The sequence below is a fragment of the Eptatretus burgeri genome, chromosome 17 (genome assembly GCF_056783735.1).
Source record: "Eptatretus burgeri isolate ZD-2024b chromosome 17, Ebu_testis_v1, whole genome shotgun sequence".
NCBI lineage: Eukaryota > Metazoa > Chordata > Myxini > Myxiniformes > Myxinidae > Eptatretus > Eptatretus burgeri.
This window is the reverse complement of record NC_140977.1, coordinates 57,523,245-57,536,352: the sequence shown is the minus strand read 5'-3', so window position 1 is coordinate 57,536,352 and position 13,108 is coordinate 57,523,245. Positions and strand designations below refer to the sequence as shown.

Sequence of the window (13,108 nt, the reverse complement as noted above, 5' to 3'; positions counted from 1 at the left end):
GGCATGCCAATTGTAGCATGGCGTGCTGTGGCATGCCAATTGTAGCATGGCGTGCTGTGGCATGCCAATCCCAGCATGGCGTGGTGTGGCGTGGTGTGCTGATCCAAGCATGGCGAGGTGTGCCAATCCAATCATGGCATGGCATGGCATGGTGTGGTGTGCTGATCCAAGCGTGGTGTGGCGTGGCATGGCATGGTGTGGCGTGGTGTGCCGATCCAAGCGTGGAGTGGCATGCCAATGGTAGCATGGCGTGGTGTGCCAATGGAAGTGTGGAGTGGTGTGCCAATGGAAGCGTGGTGTGGCGTGCCAATGGAAGCGTGGCGTGGCGTGCCAATGGAAGCGTGGCGTGGTGTGCCAATGGAAGTGTGGCATCGCATGCCAATGGAAGCGTGGCGTGGTGTGCCAATGGAAGCATGGAGTGGCGTGCCAATGGAAGCGTGGAGTGGCGTGCCAATGGAAGTGTGGCATCGCATGCCAATGGAAGCGTGGCGTGGTGTGCCAATGGAAGCGTGGAGTGGTGTGCCAATGGAAGCGTGGCGTGGCGTGCCAATAAAAGTGTGGAGTGGTGTGCCAATGGAAGCGTGGCGTGGCGTGCCAATAAAAGTGTGGAGTGGTGTGCCAATGGAAGCGTGGCGTGGCGTGCCAATAAAAGTGTGGAGTGGTGTGATGATCAAAATGTGTCATGTGATGGAAGCATGGATTGTCATGGGAGTCAAAGCATGGAGTGGCCTAATGGTCGAAGCATGTTGTGGTGTGGAAATGCTTTCAAAGCGTGTCGTGGTGTGGTGATTGAGGAATGGTGTGGCGATTGAAGTGTGGAGTGGTGATCAATCTGTGGCATGGCTTTCAAAGCATGGCAAGGGGTTGTGATCGAAACGGGGAGTGGCGATTGAAGTGTGGCAAGATGTGGCGATGGAAGCATGGCGTGGCGATGGAAGCATGGCGAGGCGATGGAAGCATGGCGAGGCCGTATTGCGAATCATTGATGCGAACAGCCCACCATCTGACTGACCATCCAGAAGAGCGTGCTGTGAGTTTTGTCTGTGTGCTGCTCTGTCGTCGACAAGACGCTGAAGATGAGACAAATCAGGACCATGAGAAACCTGAAGGCCAGAAAGATAAATCCGTTTTGGTTTCAAATAAAAACAACATGAAAGGACAAACTTTAAACATTACCACACACAAACACCACCACCCATTCGATTTTTTGGGGATACATAGTCGAGGCTCGGTGAAGAGATAGTACAGCACGAGTACACCGATTGGATCAGGATGCAACAGGACAAAAGGAACAGCAGAGAAAGAGGGTTGGGAAAGGGGGGAGGGGACACCAACAGCAGAGCGGAAAGCCAAGACAGAGGGAGGCGGACAAACAATGAGTGTGCGGAGGAATGGGGGACAGGAGAGGATGCATGGGGTGGACAATATGGATACAGAAAGGAAACTCTCAGAAGGAAAAACAAGAAATTTGGAAGGAAGAGGGATTGGGGTGGGTGGTTTGGTAAACGAGGATAGAATTAAAGATCATAGTTTTGGATTTGGGACAATTTGAGATGGTGGTGAACAACTGTCTCGAAGACCTGAAGGGAAGAATGAGATTCCTTTTGCCCTCACTCTCACCTTCCAGATTCCTTTTGCCCTCACTCTCACCTTCCAGATTCCTTTTGCCCTCACTCTCACCTTCCAGATTCCTTTTGCCCTCACTCTCCACCTTCCAGATTTGCTCTCACTCTCACCTTCTCAAAAACGAGAAGAATGAGTTTCCTTTTTGCTCTCACCTTCATTCCAAATGCTTATAAGAGTTCATTGGTTTTGTGTATGAAATACAATCTGTAAAGTCTGATCAGCTTTCGAACATCAGGTTTGCATACCATATAACATGTCCCAGCATCGGTGCCCCCTCACTATTGGTAAGCTTAGTCCATTGGTTTACTCCGGTCGTTCACGTTCTTATCCAGTCATGCGGTATTCAATTGCCGGCGTCCTTCCTTGAGTGTCCGATTGCCCGTGTCCTACTTCTGTAGTCATGTCTGATTGCCCGTGTCGTTGTCCTCAAGTCCTTTGTCTACTTTTAACAGCTCCTTTCCCTCCCTCTCCCTGTACACTCATGAATCACCAAACACTCTCTAATTACAGGCTCATCTTACTCATCAGGGGCTTGGGTGGGGGGGGAAAGGCGGTGGAGTGAACAGACAGGCAGACAGGCGCCAATAGGTTTGGTGCAGTACCTTAAGTAAAAGGTAATCACATATCATACCAAGATGGGGTCCACAGGCAATCATCGGCCAATGTTCAGAAGAGAAATGGCGATTTGGAGTCACAAAACATGTTCTTCATGGATGTCCTTCCTCATTTTAGTCATCAAGTGACAATGACATGGCAGATAGATCATTCCAAAGAAACAGAGTCGAGTCTCAGAAGCAATTTGAGGAACTTGCCGTGAATACCAAGGGGTTTGTTGCTATTTTAGGGCGAAAGGGAATTCGGCTTCAAGGAAGAGTCAAAGTTTGCAGGTTCTTCCCAGTGCGGGTTTAGAGGTTACCTGGAGGTTATTAAGGATGTTCCCATGATTAGACAAACCCCGGTTGGTTTGATTTATTGGAGCGGGACATCATGAAGAATGGCAGGTGGTGCAGTTATAATTTGCGTGCAATCATTGTAATGATAATTCATACGATGCTAATTATCAAGTTCAGCGATGATTTCCAGGGATAGAACACAGAGGTTCAAATAGGGACGTGGCCTTGTCACCGTGGAGAAAAGGAAAGGAATGTGTTTTAACAACTCGCACCATCACAAGAGCCAATTAAAACAGATTGGTTGTTGCTGAATTAGACAAAGTTCATACATCCAGTCCTCGAAGCAGTTTCGGCTTGATGTTCTCGCCAGCAGAGGGTCATCCAACAAATCGGAGATCATCTTCTGCAGCAAATCTCTCACCTTTTGGATAAATGTCATCCACAAAGCCAATATACATATTTCTTTTTTTTTTGCTTCATTCTCTCATTGGATTCCTTCCATCGCAACCGCTCCCACTACAGTCTGTCTGGCACTGCAGTCGTCCTCGCATCCTTCGAACAAGACTCATCCATAACCTCACCATTTCCTTGATTTCCACTGTCAATAATTTCATGTTTCACTCTCCGTGAACCTTGTCTACTTCCACTGAACATTGGAAATCATCACACACTGTAATATGATAACCATTTCATACACTCTACAAAACAACACCATTAAAGTTATTTGCTAACCGAATGACACTGTACAACATCAGCACTGTTCAATGGTAACTGACTCACACTGCACAATGGTACCCAAATCCTCTCAACCCAACTGGGCGCTCCAGAAAATTGTACACCCATCCTTGCAGGCCCAGCCACCTGGCTCCTTGGCTGCTCGTTCCTCCAGGACACCTGTCACTCCACATTCCAGGCTGCCTGGCTCCCTGTCCGCTGGCTTCTTGGTCCCCCGTGACCGGGCAATATCTGAGACGACCGAGTTCAAGTACACTTCCTTCAGCGCATACTCCACTCACCGCCATGACAAGATCAATTACCTGTGTGTGCGTGGACCCTGGTGTCTGTGCATCTGATTGGGATGTGAGCAACTGTGTGCGTACCTGGGCTTCCAAGTACCTGAGGTCTATTGTTCAAAATTTAGCATTTTGTCTAACTTTACCCCCTCTACATCCATTTTTCATTGTCGATGTCGCTGCTATCATCTGAAAAAGAGTAAAAAAGAAATAAGTAAATAAAAAACAAGGCGGTGAGAAAATACACAAAACACAGCTCAGGTATATAGAAGTAGGGGGAAAATGAGAGTTCAGGGATACCCCCCCCGCCCCCCTTCCAGTTTAACATTGAAGTCACCGGTAAAAAATGGAAAACTATTAAGACCATCCTCCCAAAAATATCATTTCTATTTCTCATACTTTCAAGTAAGCTGGATGGATATAGATGAAATACTTACCGAAAAACAAATATTAAAAGGATATATTAATATTATTCAATCAACAAATGCTTACTTGTCCACCTCACCAAATTTTATTTTAGCCATAAAAGTATCGATAATAATACATTGAAATGTTTCATCAATAAATTTTTATTTAAAGCTTAAAAGTAAGTATAAAACACTGAAAGACTTCATCTAGAATTTAAATTATTACTTACTAAATGTTACTAGAACCAAGTGAAAACGAAACAAAAGAATGTAGCAAATTACAGCCTTGGTATTTTAATGGTAAACATGACAAATGTGGAAAATATCAAAAAGGTCTGATTGAAGAAATAACCAATACAAGTGGAAATAAAGCACATAGAATGAGAAGTTAAAAAAAGAAACGAAAACATTTAGAAAGTTGAAAAACTTTTACATTTGATAATAAGATAACTTATATAGTTGTCAAATAATCAAGAGGGAAACTAGAAGGGTACTCAGTAGAACGCATACCTCCGCCACGCAATGCCTGATCCACGAGAACATATTGGGCCAAATACATTTTTGAAACATCATGCTATACAGCACTATATCATTTTTAGCCGGATCTCTCAATGGTGAAGGATCACTTTAAAAATGAAATAACTCCCGTATCCAGATCCAGAGCCGGATCTTCACCAAAATCGAATCAATTCGTCCGTGTGACACACACAACCGGTCCACCAAGTTTCGTCCGAATCCATACACAAGTTTTTTGGAATATCGTGCTCATCCCCGTTTATATCATTTTTGGCCCGATCTCTCAATGGTGAAGAATCACTTTAAAAATTCTAGTAGTCGGATCCGGATCTTCACCAAAATCTAATCGGTTTGTCCTAGTCACACACCCAATCTGTCCAAAAAATTACATCTGGATCCATCGATAATTTTTTGAGATATCCTGTACGCAAACAGACAGACAAACAGACAGAAAGGTGTGAAAACATCAACTTCTTCACCTTCGGTGGCGGAGGTAAAAATGTACAACAATCTTTAAATGATGTGTGGTTCAAACAAGAATGTCGAGAGAGGTTTATCATTTTATCTCTATTCAACAAAGATATTTTAAACAAGAATCAACCTCCAACATGTTATTTATCAACATTTCGATGGTGATGAAAACCGCAGGAAAATAACCTTTAATAAACTACAAAACAATCAAATCTTTATTCGTAACATTTATGATTGCTTGATGTTTTTTTTTATTTTGGAAACAAATCAATTTATAAATGGCGACAAGAGCTGAGAAGAGAGCAGGTAAACCGAAAATCATAAAATAATATAATCAAGAGCACTATCTACCTTATTTCTCTGAACAATACAAAGAAAAAGCCCTTAAGAAAGATGAGATGACAGAAAGAATGAGAAACAAGCTTATGAAAAGAAAAGGTGTTGAAGAAATATATATATATATATATATATATATATATATATATATATATATATATATATATATATACATATATATATATATATATATATATTTGTGGTTTTGTAAACCGCATGCTGAAATTGAATCGCACACAGCACATAGACTTTTAGAATAGTTATCTCCGTTAGCACCCCCTGTCAACCCTTTGGGAGAATAGAGGCATCAGCGCGTGATGACATGTGCCGTGACAGCCGTCATCACGTAGGTCGTGCGTGTTTTACTGCCTTGGCGTTCAACGTTTGCTACGGATACCAGCATTCTGGAATTAATGCCAACTTCTCCCATTCCCCTTTATTGTTTAAAGCTCCACAAAGTCTTTGTTTGTTCGTTTGGATGGATGTCTCCCCTGAAATGTAATTTATTGCCATCTTCCCCTGAATTGTATTTCGTTTCACTCTCCCCGTTTATTCCTCTCCCTCCAAAATGACTGGCAAACGAACCTTTGACGTAAACTTTGATTATGTGACATAAACATCGTTGGATGTTTGAGGTTCGTCCCAGGAGCATGGGGGTAGAAGGGATTCCCCCCATGTTAAGTGCGGATCTCTGTTTATGACGACAGTCAGAAGGATCAAATGATTGAATATCCGGCCTGGCGGAAGAATTGGCGGGGCTGTGGGAGAATCCTCCAATGGCTGGGATGGGGCCAGCTCATAGGGTTTGACATGGCCCAATGGCTGGCCCCAGGCCGCCTCGGGGGATTTGACGTGTGGCTCCTTGGCCCTGCCTGCCCCCAGGGCTATAAAGCTGTGCTAAGCACACGGACTCACTCCCTCTGTCGTCACCCCCGAGCTACCTTGGCCCTGGATGCCACGCTCACTTTCTTTTTTGCCTCAAGCTATCAGGGTCCTGATCTTGGCACGTGCTCATTCTCTCTCTGCCTGGGTCATCGCACTCGTTTCTTCCCTGGTCCTGGACACGTTGGTTCATGCTCCAGATGGAGCTTCTGTACTGAACCCTCGGTGGTGGAGGGCAGTGTCTTGGCCATTTTGGAGAGCGGTGCCAAGTTGGGGAGGGTGACGGTGACGTACGTATCAGTCCCAATTTGTCTCCCCGTGTGTGTGTGTGTGTGTGTGTGTGTGGTCTGATGGGTACCCTGTTTTTTAGCCAGTAGCTAAGGCAAAGGTTAAGTCTGCAACTTGTCATTTGCTTTCCCTTTTTATAAATGCACACCTTGATTGCACTCTTTTTATTGCATTCCCTCTTTTCCTGCCTCAGTTTCCCTTTGACACCATTAAAGCTCTTAAGTTCCCCTTGCTCCTTCCCGTACCCCTCATCGCCCATTGTAAATAAATTTTTCTTGTTATATTTCCAACCTGCTCATGGTTTTCCTTTCTTGCATTGGTCCAGCAAAGTCCATATGTAGATTAGCCAGGAGGTTATAATTCCTCACTGATAGACTCTCATATCAGTCTGGAATTGTGCTAGCGGAAAGCTCAGCCACATTAATGACGATCAAATAAAGATAATAGCATAATTGCCGAGGGCGCGATTCCCCGATAAGGAGATCATGTGTTCTTTGGTAAACGGTGTCAGAGAGAGGACCCTAATTCACGTCGTCAAGCTATTGGCGTTCGCGGTTGTTTAATGACCTGCCGCAACACAAATTTTTTTGTGTGCGACGGCCTACGATTCCCGGTGAGTCCAGGGAGAACCAAGGATACCTCCCACCCTCATCGTACCCCAGCGACTCCGAGTCCGCAACAATATATTATTGTAGAGTCTAAAGGAAACCTTTCTGACAAAGAGTACCTGCAAAATAAGGTTTATAATCAAATCACTCAAACAGAAAAAGCAGTAAACGAGGCTCGAGCAACTGGGTATAATGTAAAGAAAGCTAAAAACGATGGTATTTTAGTTGGAGACGATATAAAGGTAGATATGTTAGTTAAGAGAAATTTTGTTTAAACACAAATATATTGTCGTGGTTCTGCGAAGCCAGCCCTCCCCCCAGGCAATGGCACACAGCATATCGCAGTGCCAAGACAGTTATTTCATTAGTATCCATTTTAGATAACCCTTCCTTTATGTCTAGTGGGTTTATTGGACAAAATGCATTGCAAGGGCTTTTAAGCAGGTCTTTATTCCCATTCTTTATCCTTTTATCTATTTTACTTTACTTCACACACGAACCCCTCCTTTCTTCATGCATAGTAACAGGAGCGGCCTTCATTAGCAAACACGCGCCATTTCTCATTCAAACCTCACACCAATTTTGAAACAGCCGCTCACCTCAGACCTTCTCCAGACTCAGACCACAACGCCACAACATTTATACAACCACTACAATGCCTTTATAAAAAAAAATGCTTACATCAATCCAAGCTTGCTTACCTCTGCCATTAACCGCCATAACCACCATTATTACCACAACCACCAAAGTCAACCACGGATGCCCACCACTGCTCTTTGGAGATATCGGGGAACAATGGACATCACGTACCATTACAGATGCTTGTGCTTGGGATGTTCTGGAGTGTAGTTTGAAGCACAAGTGCACGCTAGAATCCGTTCGACATTGTATGGATAGCCTTAGCGCTCTGCTCAATTACGGCTCCCATTTAGTGTCCAATGCATGTTCGTGGCCGGAGAGCGCCACCAGATACCCTTGCCCCATGTTAATCTCTGAGATGAGTCATGTGGCGAGGTACATAAACGAATGAGGCCATTTCTGGTGCAAAGTCCACACATGGGCAGGGCCAAAATCAGAGGAAGCGTATGTGCACCAATGGGGATGCTTGGAAATGCCTACCATCTATCCTGATTTGCCTTTAGGCCCCTACCTCACCAAACAACTCTAAAATACCCTATGAAGAGGAAGAGAGGGATGCTTTGGCTTGATCGGCAGTACAGGGTGGAAGGCAGAGCTGAACAGGTGGACGGAGCTCAATGAGCATAGCAGGTGGAGCGGAGTGCTGGGTGGGTGAGCGATTCAGGCGCCATGTTGAGTACATGTATTAGGGCCAAGCTGAAACACATTTACACCTACAGACTTCGTCATACATCATCAGCACTATCTTCTCACATGGTTTGTCTCTTGTTTTCCGTCTCATCCGCTGTGGACGCAAAACAGCAATCAGCGAGGGCAAGTCCCGACAAAAGTTCTTTTCAGAGCGACCCCATAGACATGCACCTCTTTCCATTTTCTTCTCTGCACCTCACTGCACGCATTTTGCACCTCCTTCAACCATGCACCTTAGACATCTTCAGTTTTCGTCCTCCTCCCTCTCCTCAGCGACTGGGAAGCGTTGGTCCATCAGCAGCACCAGGTACAACAGAGGTCGCAAACACCTCATCTTTCCTCATCCCTCTCTGCTCTCGAACTTTCCTCAGGGTATGTTTCTGATGGTACCTGTCTTGTATAGTACAAGTTAAGATTTTAGAAGTTCGTTATATCAGTATAGGTCTGCACTGTATCTTGTTTCTTTTGTAAATATTAGCATTTTCCCTGTTATAAATAAACCGGCTTGTGAAATGTATCCAGCTCAATGCGTTTTTTTCCGTGTTGGTCCAGCATAGTCCGCACAGAGTTTATCCGGGAAGTTCTGCCCCATGTAATTTGCTCTTGTTAGCTGGTGCGTACTCGCAACTCTGCTCGGTTGCACCTGATACGGTGAGTTAATAAGAGTACGCATCGAAGGCAAGAGACCAATCGGCGCTTGTGGTTGCTTAACAACCCACTGGAGCCCGAAGTTATTCATGCCCAGTGGCCTCAGGACCAGGTGTTCGAGAGGAACTCGAGCGCTTCCCATCATCGTGAAACTTGAACCCCGGATCCGTAACAATACTACTAAATCGAAAATATTTCAAAGTATCCACAGCCTAATCAAATTTTATTTTAAACATAAAAGTATCTATAAAACACTGAAATATTTCATCGAGAAATTTTTGTTTAAAGCACAAAAGAAGTCCCTGAAAATCATCTTTTTTTTGTCCGTTGTAAATACTATTTTTTTTAAAGAAGATGGTGAATATAACTCATTGTAATTTTGTAATAAGGATTACAAATTATTACAAGAAACAGTTACAACCCCAAAAACACACATTCAGTTGTATGATACCTAATCCAACCAATAGAGAAAGAAAAAGAAAAAATACATTGTGAAATCTGTAATAAAGATGTGTAGAAAGCTCGTTATGAGACATCTTAAATCACACAAACATAAGAGAATGATGAAGGGATACTCGGATGCTTGATTGAAAACACTGACAAAGTATTTTAAAGGTCATATACTAACAACAACTTTTTGCTTTAAAAAGCCAGAACCAAAATCGATGGTACAAGCAATCCTCAAAGTCAAATCACAAATCCAAACTTTAATTCTGAATAGTTTGAATAAATTAGATGAACTAAAATATAATATAGGTTTTAAATTCGAAATTAGAAAAACACAAGATAAAGTAACCAAAGAGGAGGAAGTTTCGATGAGAACAAAATACCCTCAATTTATAACATCCCCCCCAAGAGTTTTATGAGAAGCAACACAGTTTTTGATGAGCTTCAGAGATATTAATTAGGTGATTATGACAATCCTGTTGAAGGAAGTGGGTTTAACTTGAATAGGATGTTTAACTTGAATAGGATTATTAGCCCACGCTCACAAACTGAAATGCAGGGTGAAGCGATCAGCCCCATAAGTGTGTATGTATGTGTCTTCATTTTGTTATTCCCTTTTTCTCTGTAAAACCGCTTGTCGGATTGACACAAAATTTTCACTATAGGTGTGACTATTCATGCAGAATGTTTTAATGATAATTATGACGTCATAGATCATGTTGTTCAATTTTTTCATAGAAAGTTGAAACTTGACACCTGTCAAGAACTCGCCATGGGGAATAACTGATTTTTGTTTTTTTTTGATGTCTTCGGTGCCTTTGTTATGACGCCATAATTGCAAATGCAGAACGCTACATTCTGATCAGTATGAAAATTGTGGAGGGTCATCTAGGGATAAAATGGTCAACAGAAGAAAAAAAATTGATGTCATCAGTCATATTGGATTTACACTAAAACCTTTAAAAATAGTCTTCTCCAGAAAGGCTGGACAGATCGAGGGGAAACTTCACACACATGTTCCCCAAGCCTTGGAGATACCAGGATGTTCATGAATAATTTATAGATCACATGGTTTGGCAACCATATTGGATTGAAGGAAAATATTTAAAATATTCGCTCCTGAACCACGACATCAATAGTCAAGAAAATTCAAAATTATGATCTCATAATGATGGGGAATATATCTTTTAAATTTCAACCTGATCAGACGCATGGTCTGGAAGCCAGAATTATGAAATTTTTTAATCTGTTTATATATTTTTTTAACCCTTTGAACCATAGCGGCCATTTTACCAGCTGCAATTCAAACCTCCATATACCCAAGTGACCGGATTTTTCTCCAGGGAGCCTAAGATGAGAGAGCTAAAAGTCCAAGGAGATCAGAGTTCAAAGGGTTGATAAGACTCACTTGGCTGCACCTGGATGGGTTTGAGGGTAGAGGAGTAGCAGTTTAAACCTGAATCCTATCCAAGTTCTTACTGATAACTCCAAAGCAGTACCGATTTTATTTGGTCTTCCATATAAGTTGAAATTTAATCGTTTTATTTGCAAATATGCCACCAGAAGAGTTGGCTCGCACCAAGTCCTTCTCAAGACTACTTGGGGTAAGTAGTCAATGAATACCATCCAGTTTACATTGATATTCATTTGATGAAATCAGACCCACTTAATGCTTCTTATACAGGTATCCCCTGTTTAACGTAAGTTCGAATAGCGAATGTTCGCTACAATGAATGGTTTCATTTCGGGCTATCCCCCGCTTAACGAAGGTCTTCATTCGCTACAATTAATGAGCCATCCCCACAACAGTATCTGGTGATTGCGCAGCTTCACTTCTGTGGCACTTGGTGCCAATACATTTTTCCTACCGATTAACTATTCGATGGGGTGATTAACTTTGCAGAATGAAAGGGTTAAAAAATAACCCTTATACTTTATGCTTAAAATAAAAAAAATTTATTGATGAAATCTTTCATTGTTTCGGAGATATTTTTACACTGAAAATCAAATTTGGTTAGGTTGTGGAAAAGTAAGCATTTGTTGATGGAATAATATTAATAAATCCTCTTAATATTTATTTATAGATCATTTAATTAATACCCCATCAGGCTTACCTGAAAGTGGGAGAAATAGGAATTATATTTTTGGAAGGATGGTCAAATAGTTTTCCCCTTTTCCCATTGACTTGAATAATAAATCGGGGGTGTCCCAGAACCTCACCCCCCCCCCTCTCCAACTGGTTATGCAGCAATTATATCATCAACAACAAAAGGTTGACATTTACTACCTAATATTCACTATACTCAACAACAGCATGAGATATAAACATAACAGGTGTTAGTTAGCATAAGGAACAGGAATAAAAGATAGAAACATAAAGAGGTGTTAATAAATAAAGGGATCAGACATACCCAATCTCCCTTTCGCTGATGATTATTTTTTGAAAGATCCAGTTGTGTTTTTAAGATACTTGCCCATCAACAACAGTACTCACAACGTACAACTCATGCCGCTTTAAGTTTCCAGCGGGACATTGAAGAGCAGAAACTAACTAAACAAGTAAAAAAAAAAAACAGACATATGTCATAGCCCCTGTTGTTTTAGTAATTTTGCTGTACGGAGTTAAAGGGCAAGACCATATTAATGTACAACTAAAATGGCCGCCTGTATAACCAGTTCGCCATCTTTAATCAGATCGCAAAATAAAGTTAGGTGCAAGTGTATGCTATTGTGTGCTGTGCTTTTGCCAAGTTTGAACCAAATCGGACCATGCGTGTCAGAGAAATGGTTGAAGACACGTTTTGGTAACAAAATGGCCGCCAGTCAGCCATCTTGGATCTAATGTCGAAAAAAAACGACTTGCATATGTATATCATCATGTGTTGTCTTTGTGTCAAGTACGAATAAAATTGGTGCATACATGTCCGAGAAATGGTTGAGGACAAACACACGCACGCACGCACACACACAGACATGAAAAGCGAGACCAAGTCCGGAAGCCCCCGTTTCAGACGAAGTCCAATGGAGGCTAATAAATAATCCCCATCATGCACAGGAAATTATTCCGATTAAAACATAAAGATAATTAATTCATCGACCATCCAGGTGAAGCCCTGGGTGTTTCGGTCGGTGGTGGAATTTAAAAAACAACATTTTTAGCTCACCTGGAACAAAAATTGGTATTTGGTATTAGCACCACACGGTGTCCAGCAATCAGTCAGTCAGGCAGTGAGTCAGTCAGTCAGGCTGAATGTAAACACTCGGATCTTCTTCTACAAAACGACATCCACGATTTTGATGAAACTGACCATAACCATCTTCACCCGTGATGTACCAAAGTTTGTTCAGGGCAATTAAAAAAAAAACAACAAAAACAAACAAACAGAATCAAAGAGGGTCAAGTGGGGATCAAAGTGGGTCCAGGTTTGACCGACCCAAACATTCGGTATTTGCTTTCGGGAAACACACACACGATTTAGATGAAACTTGACCACAACCTTCATCACCCGTGATGTACCAAAGTTTGTTTGTTCAGGGCATTTAAAAAAAAAATACAAAGCAATGAGTATATGAGTACACGGATATAGAGGGCAATGAGTACACGGATATAGAGGGAAATGAGTATATGAGTACACGAATATAGA

The 13,108-nt window shown here is 42.3% G+C and overlaps 1 protein-coding gene across 5 annotated transcripts in view; it reads right to left on the bottom strand.

Moving 5' to 3' along the window:
- KCNQ1 (potassium voltage-gated channel subfamily Q member 1) overlaps positions 1-13,108 on the bottom strand; it is a 51,651-nt gene that overhangs the window by 36,331 nt on the left and 2,212 nt on the right. For 3 of the 5 annotated variants that reach the window (XM_085860716.1, XM_085860718.1, XM_085860717.1), the window contains exons 2-3: positions 3,300-3,721; positions 1,013-1,103 (exon numbers count right to left, since the gene is read on the bottom strand). In XM_085860716.1, the coding sequence (XP_085716842.1) occupies positions 1,013-1,103; positions 3,300-3,541 (333 nt within the window). In that variant the 5' untranslated portion in view covers positions 3,542-3,721. The remainder of the gene's footprint in view (positions 1-1,012; positions 1,104-3,299; positions 3,722-13,108) is intronic. The other 2 variants (XM_085860719.1, XM_085860720.1) reach the window with 1 other exon arrangement.